Here is an 8,113-nt window from a genome sequence, read left to right on the forward strand (position 1 = left end):
ATAAAATGAAGCATTTAATTTATTTTTTATGTACAAAATACAAACTTGTGCAATATATAACATTTTGATTATGGAGTATTGAAATTAAGATTCAAATATCTTCAAATATCTCTTTAGTGATCTCCTGATTATTACAATTTAGCTCTGCTTATTGACATTTGATAATTTTTTATACATTTTTAATCCACTCCTCTACTATGAGAATTGTATAAATTGTATTTTTTTGTTATTCTACAGCATTACTATAGGTAGGAAGAAGGTGCTTTCAGATTCAAAGAGAGGATCAGTTTGAAGAACATTTCATTAATCATATAAAAACAGAGTCATTATGACCGTAAACAAACCCACTGAGATCAGGATGACCATTTTTGCTGTTATTTCTGTGGCGTGGTGTGCTTGTTGCCCTGAAGCGGCAGCTGTCGCTAAAAGTTTGTCGTCACAGTCTCGTATGGATTGACATGTCATGCCTGCTTAAGGTTACTAAAGCTTGCTTTCAAAAATAGCTGTAACTGTTGGCCAACAACCACATATAAACCACTGAATGTGTGAATACTCCAGGCTGGTGCCTGAGTGCTCTGTAGGAGAGAGTTATCGATAGGAGAAAGCTTTTTAGACATCCCAGGATTAAATATTCCTCTAACTGCTCTGCTCTGCCCCTGCCGGACGTGACATCACTCAGCGGGTCGAGACCCTTCCCTCGCTCCCAGAGAGAAGAAAGAAGAGACAGACAGAGAGGAGGGGAGAAGAAAGGAAAGACTTGGGGAAGTGTTGTACTGTGGGGTCACCTTGCATGGCTGGGAGATCAATGTCTCTTTGGCTGGCTGAGGAGAAGATGCAGGAGAAAGAGAAGGATGGATATAGAGATAGAAAGAGAGAGAGTATGACTGCAGCTAAGATACGTTGCCAGTAAATCACCTTGCCGGCTGCACTGAGATGCAGGTATAACACAGAATGGGCACGAGGCCAAATCTTACAGTTATAAATGTGGCACATGCACAAACGCACACACACACACACACTTACGCATGCACATGGCACTATATAAAACAAAACTAACAAAGACTGCCGGCAGTTTTTATGCAATAAATAACCTTGATTTTAATTTAGCCCTCATTTCCAATCTCACAGCTGCACATTCTATCGTTTTCCACATGTACAAATCCTTGTACTATTCAAATACAAGTAAAAATACAAAAAGACACAATATGAATAAAATTAATTATTAATAAATTCAGGTTTGTAATGCTACAAATTATTTTAATCAGTAGTTCAGTAGTTTCATGGTTTGCTATAATCTCACTAGTATCTCACACACACGTCACCCAAAGCAGTTCTCTTACACACTTCACTCCTTCAAGCAGTCATAGTCCTGACTGAAACACATATTCAGGATATAAACGTGACATCTTTAAAAATACTGCAGCAGACCGACCCTGTGCTGGGGCAGGGGGAAAAAAGCTTAAATTATTAGCTTTTCAAATAAATGCCCTATAACTCAACGCGTGAGCTGGGTCGAGGGGAGAAGCAGGCATGTCGGTGAATGATGGACACACAGCAGCGGGGACATAAACTCTCCTCCGTTAAATCACTTTAAATGGAAATGTTTAGTGGCAGAGATGCAGATGAGCCTGGACTGCTGGCTACTGAGATTGTTTTCTAGCTTTCCAGCATTTTTTCTTTTAATTCCGTCCTCCTCTGTGCACCGACTTCACAGCGTCAATAGAATTCACTAGAACGGAACATACATGGAAAAAATTCAATGAAATCATTTAGGTTTAATTGTACATGATTATGAGGAGGGGGAATTATCTATAACTGTGATACGTGGATCATTGGTAAAATAAACTAAGCTAGAAGGTGATGAATAGAGCTAGGTAAATAAATGAAAGCACAATGTTTATCATGTTGTTATTAGCATTCCACATGGCACAGAATATACGTGGTAAATCGCCATGATCTTATTTTATATATGACATTACTAATCTACAATTAATTTTAACCCATGACTTGAGATAGACAGAGAGAGAGAGAGAGAGAGAGAGAGAGAGAGAGAGAGAGAGAGAGAGAGAGAGCATTGATTCCAACACAGGCACTCACTGATATGATTACAGATAATATCCTTTACCTTAATGCATGTAGATGATTCAGATGCCAATATGCATGAGTTGAAGTGTGATTTCTCATTGTTGGCCTCTGATGTAAGAGCCCAATATAGTGACAGAAGACAACTGTATTATCAGTATTAACCTAATCACAGCCGCCCGTGGCCAATAATCAGGGCACATATGGTGTCAATATTCCGCTTGTGATTGAATTAAGCAGAATACAGTCTCAAGAGTGTGCAGTTTACAACAACTGTAGGTGTGTCTGTAGAGGTGTGTCTGCAGTGTGTGTGTGTGTGTGTGTGTGTGTGTGTGCGTGTGAATATGTGTATGTATTTACACCACTAGTTATAGAGCTGAAACATTGGAAAAATATTATGAATATAAAAGGAACTATTTTATTTTATTTTGATACAGTTGTGACTTCTTCAGTGTTTAGTGAATAGGAAAAAATGTGTTTGCTTTAAATCTGGTGTTTCATATGCACATAAAATATTTTTATTCTAACTCGTGTATGTTTACTCATATGCATACATGATTTTGTTCACATCGTTGACCACTCTGTTAAATGGATAATAACCACCTAGATCCATCAAGAAGGCATTCAAAAGAGGCAAAGGTACTCTATCCCATAAAAAAGTCAGTAAAAAACCCATCTCATAAAAGCCATGAAATCACACCTGACTTAAGTGTTTTTATCTGCTAATATGCTAACACCCAATGCATTCCTAATCCATATAATTAAATGCAAATGGAATGATGTCATCAGACTTGGAAATGACATCACAAGTCAGCAAGAAGGTGCTCGCTATTGTAGTATTGACTCTGACACAAAAGCTCCAGCAGTATTCCCCAGCAGGAGGATGTGCATGCCACAGTTCTAGGATACAACACTCCTGTAATTAAACAGCACTACATATTGGCCTAATCAGGAAGAAAAGCAATAAATTACGGCATACCGGCCTACAGTTGAAGCTGGCCAATAATTCATCATTTTAAAGGAGCAAAAACAAGGTCTTTTCTTTCCTATTAATCACACAGGAAATGATTGCATGTTCCACAGGGCAGAGTACTGCCCACGGCCTCCAGGCTGCTGGCACCCAAGTGAGAGCTGAACCCCCTGCGCTGAGAACTCTCTGACCACACTTAATCCTCTTCACTAAATTTACTGCGTAAAGTCTGTACGTAGCCATTAAAGAAATTCGGTCACAGAGAGACAGAGACAGACAAAGAGGCAGACCGTGGGTGTGTCCAGCTGCTGAAGGATACTTTTATAACTCTGTTATACTTCGATCAATACAACAATGGACATGAACCAATATTAAATATGTAAGCTTTATCTTCAAGGTGATCAGCACTGCAATGCCCTGATCAACTCAGTATCCAGGATTTTCTAATACTGCACCGCTTGCTAGTTCGTTCCTAAACATCAAGCTGAACACGAATCTAACACTGGCCTACTCTATTCAAAAGCAAATGTGTTCTATTTATTGTTATGCAAATAATATTGCTAACATGCTCTAAATGAGCTTGTGGCTTTTCTAAAAAAAAAAAAAAAAAAAAAAAAATGCAAGGCCATAATATACAGCTTACAGTCAGCACTGGGATGAATCACACACAGCTGGCTAACAAACTCAAGTAAAATAATTTTTTAGTTTTATTTGTAGTGGTTTATCATTATGTTCATGAAAATCAAGTGAGCTAGGTTTTATTCTAAGAGATGGATGTTGCATGGATGGGATGGGATCAGGTTGGTAAGAAAGTCTCAGCAGCTCACACTGATTCATTACCAACATGTTTCCACGTTATCTGCGTGCGCTCTATCAGCCAAAATGACCCGGCTTCATTTCGGAGGAGAAATCTAAAATAACACGTGAATTAAAGGCGATATTCAACAAGTTAGAGCAGCTGCAGGGACTATTAGGAGCTACTTTATAAATGAATTATTAACCGCGGAGAGCGAAGGTCAGTCGCTTTAGACGGGAAAAACAAACCTATAGGCTGATTTACACTACTGTTAGATTCAAGAATCCAAACCATCAGCCGACTGGGTGGAAAAAAAAACTTTTACATACATATTACACACTCCAGCGCATTCAGAGGCCTCCGGCGCCAAGATACGCATTTAATCATTACTAAAATCCCTAAAACTGTACAGCATTATAAATAAATACACTCAATTATAAAGCAGTGATGGAAGACGCACAGAAATAAGAACAAAAAAGCTAAATAATAAGATGATGATGATTATTATTATTGCTGTTGTTGTTGTTCTTGTTATTATTATTATTATTATTATTATTATTATTATATAAATATTTTATAAGACTAAATGTTGCCATTATTATTGTATATAATGCTTGAAACTAATAACTAATTCTTAAAAATTCTAATTCTAAATCAAAATAATCAATAATCTACGTGCTGGGCGGCAACAAGTGCATCAGTCCACAAACTCGCCTAACTAAACTAGCTTTCCAAAATTTACACGAGTCAGAAAAAAACTGTCAAAAAAAAAAAAACTAAAAAAATATCTGAGACATTTGAATGGTTGAATCTGCCTGTTTACTGTTTCAGCATGAAAAGTGTGTCCTGCTGTTTTCAGGTTCAGGTACTGTAGCAAAGCCTGGAATATGGCGAGAAAATGGACAGCAAGAAGATGGTGAAGAAAAGAATAAGAGAACAAAACAGCCGTTTTCATGTTGATAAATTTATTGATAAAGTGTATGTCGATGTCGTGGGTTAAAGGTGTAAAGGCTACAGTCAGTCCCTGCCATACAGTTAACAGCATAAATACCACAGACTACAGGCTGCTGGGAGAGGACAAGCTCAGAGGTCTGCATGGTTTAGAAACTGCCATTATTTACTTTCATTGCATTAAGTTTTTTTTTTTTTAGCATAAATAAATGTAGCATAAATAAAAGGTGCAGGATGGTGCAAATCGTCCGGCTTGGGATGCTGGATTAAGTGACAGTAAAGCGGCAGTAAATTCTAGGGCACATGTTTTGGAAGAGCTGCTTAAGCAAACACATGCTAAAAAATCAACTTTTTTTTTGAATAACACCCCTCTCTGAACAGATACAAATTCAAAACTCAAGATGACAGCTGAGTGCACTGAACTTGTAGAAATGGAAAGAAATGGAAAATATGGACCTGATCAAGCAAGTGCTAATTTAGCATATAACTGCTTGTCACAACCTGTAGCTTGGCATTGTGAAGACAGTGGAAAATATTTCACACAATAATTCAGATAAAATGATTTCAGTCGAAGTGTCAAATAACTGCACACTCGCTGACAAAATGTGGCATCGGTTTAGATTTGAGCAGTGCTTCTTCATGCCACTTTGGCTACACAAGATTTCAAAAAATCCAGTCTGAGCATTTTCCACAGGGTCTGAGCAAATGCCAGTACTCAGTGCAGACAGAGTAGAGGTTCATGTGCGGAGGATGGAGCTCACTTTTTTGCTGCAAGTCCCAAAAAAGTGGACACACCACACGATGGAGGATGAAATGTAATGCTGAAGCAATCCAAAAAAAAAAAAAAAAAAAAAAAGAGTTCATTCAAAAGGCAGCAAAGTGGGAAACGCCGTCGACCAACATGACCAGCATGTGGAAGCGGAAACACTATTATAACAATGCACGAGAAAAGTTGCATGATTAAAGCCTGTTTTCCCTTTTTTTATTTACAAGATATGCTTAAGAAAGGGGCAAAACAGCTGGGGCAGATGAAAAAAAAAAAAAAAGCAGATATCTTACTTGCTAGACAACACCAGGTTGTGTGTTTAGGCTTTTATGACATAATTGCTCAAATGTAAATGTGGTTATTATGCAGTGACAGTTGCGTGCACGCGCAAGGTAGTCCATGTCCTAACCGCATATAGACAGAAAACCACACATGCTACTGAAAAATATCAAAATATAGTGTGTGTGCAGTGTCAGAGGTCTAAACCAGTATTAATGACACATGAACAGAAAAGTAGTGAACCCGAAGAAAGCCTGATACTGATTCGTGTGTTAAATTATGATTATTATTATTATTATTATTATTATTATTACTCTCAAAGTTGAGCCCTTTCTTTCCATAATGTTTTTAAAAAACAGGCTACGTAAACAAAAGGGAAAAACTCAGTGTTGTCACGTGTCAGCTGGGACTTGCTAAAACACCCCATATTCCAACAACAACAACAAAAAAAAATAATCATAAATTGCGTGGAAAACTTTAACGCGTGTCACCGGATGAAATCGCTTCTCTATGAAGTGGCAAAAAAAACTCACATGAAGAACTCCGGAGAAGAAGGGTTGTTGTCGCTGCTCGAGCCGTTTTCTCGGAAGCCGTTGCCGATGAGCTTCTCGTATTTCTCCTTGTACGCGTCCCTCTCCCGCATCAGCCTGGAGATCTCCTGCTTGAGGTGCTCCACTTGCTGCATGAGCTGCGTCTTCTCGCCCTCGAGCACGTGGCGCTGCTGCACGCGCTTGAAGCGGCAGGACTGCGCGTAGCCGCGGTTCTTCAGCGTCCGCCGCTTCTGCTTCAGCCGGATCACTTCTTCCTTGCTGACGCCGCGCAGCTGTCGGTTGAGCTCCCGCACGGACATGGTGACGAGCTGCTCGTCGGAGAAGCGTTCGTCGAGGCGCGTGTGCTGGTGGCTCCCCGCTGCGTTGCCGTTGGCGGGCGCTCCGGGCGCTCCGTGGTGCGCCGTGGCGTGGTGGTGGTGGTGATGGTGATGGTGGTGATGGTGCGGATTGCCGTTCTGCGCTGCCGCCGCCGCGATCACGGCCGAGACCACGGCGGCCGCCGAGCCCATCTCCTCTCCGGCCACGGCGCCTCCTGCGCCCGCCGCGCCGCCGAACTGCTGGCCCCGGGTGTAGCCGTCGAAGCTGGGGAGCTGGTGGCCGCTGCTGATCAGTGCCTCCACCGCATCCTCTGGGCTGAAGCCCAGCGCCTCCGGGTTCAGCTGCTGCTGGTAGCCGCTCATCCAGTAGAAGTCCTCCAGGTGCGCCTTCTGCTCGCTCCCCGAGCCCGGACTGGGCACCGAGAAGCTTGGCGAAGGAGGAACCGAGCTGCAAGGCGTGCTCATCGGGGTGGAAGATACGGATCCGCCGGCGACTGGGCGGCTGCACTGGCTGATGCTGCGGTCGGGCTCCACCGGCTCCTTTTTCACTTCAAACTTCATCAGATCGAAGTCATTAACATATTCCATGGCCAGGGGACTGGTGGGCAGGTCGGAGTTGCTCATTGCCAGTTCTGATGCCATCCTTTTGCTGTTGACAGTCCTCCAAAGGGGGTGAAGAGCAGCTGTCAAACTAGTCGGGTTCGAGACGGCGTGAGCCAGCTTGATTTCTTTATTTAATTCTTCAGAACCGTAAAAAAAAAGACTGTCGACTTTGCGGCGAGGATTTATTTTATAAATTAATAGCCTGTGGGGTTTTTTTGTCGCCTCTCACGGACGCGTGAGCGCAGCGCGCGCGTTTCTCCTGTCCCTCTGTCTCTCTGCGGGCGAATGTCGGTGCGACTGAATTTGAAATATTTAACACTTCATGACTTCGTTTTTTTTTTTCTACAATTGCGTAAAACTGAGGAGGTTAACGTGCATGTGACTGGTAAATTGTTGCTTTGCTGAAAAAAGAGAACTGCGGGCTCGTTGTAGTTTTTAAAGGATCGCCCAGCAGACGAGTATAAAAGCATTGGGGAGTTTTATAGCTGCTGTGACGTCAGCTCTGAAAGAGGAAATGGAATCGGGTTCACAGCCAATGAGCGCGCTCCATCCGAGCTCTAATTTACATACTAGAGAGAAACAAAAGTTTTCCAAACACTGAGTCCTGACTGATGTCCGAGCTCAGACCCTTTCATTCTCTCACATTATTCTACATTATTTCCCAAAGACATTTTTTAAAAGCAATGCGGAATAATGAGGTCTGACTTTCTTTTTTTCACGAGACTGCCATTTTCCAGCTTCTGCATAGCCTTTAAAGTATTTCAGTCTGAAATCGAGTTATTATGAATAGACTGTGTA

At 41.5% G+C, this 8,113-nt stretch overlaps 1 protein-coding gene across 7 annotated transcripts in view; it reads right to left on the bottom strand.

The window, feature by feature from the left end:
• Nucleotides 1-7,755, bottom strand: part of mafb (v-maf avian musculoaponeurotic fibrosarcoma oncogene homolog b (paralog b)) — a 62,899-nt gene extending 55,144 nt beyond the window's left edge. For 6 of the 7 annotated variants that reach the window (XR_008302361.1, XR_008302360.1, XM_026919187.3 and 3 more), the window contains exon 1: nt 6,378-7,755. Coding sequence is in view for 5 of the 7 variants with exons in the window: in XM_026919187.3 (XP_026774988.1) it covers nt 6,378-7,354 (977 nt within the window). In the remaining 2 variants the exon portion in view is untranslated. Of the gene's footprint in view, nt 1-4,528; nt 5,621-6,377 lie in introns of those variants that run through there. The other variant, XM_053237143.1, reaches the window with a different exon arrangement.
• Between the last annotated feature and the right edge of the window lie 358 nt (nt 7,756-8,113).

This window comes from Pangasianodon hypophthalmus, chromosome 9, assembly GCF_027358585.1.
Source record: "Pangasianodon hypophthalmus isolate fPanHyp1 chromosome 9, fPanHyp1.pri, whole genome shotgun sequence".
In the NCBI taxonomy this organism is placed as follows: Eukaryota; Metazoa; Chordata; class Actinopteri; order Siluriformes; family Pangasiidae; genus Pangasianodon; species Pangasianodon hypophthalmus.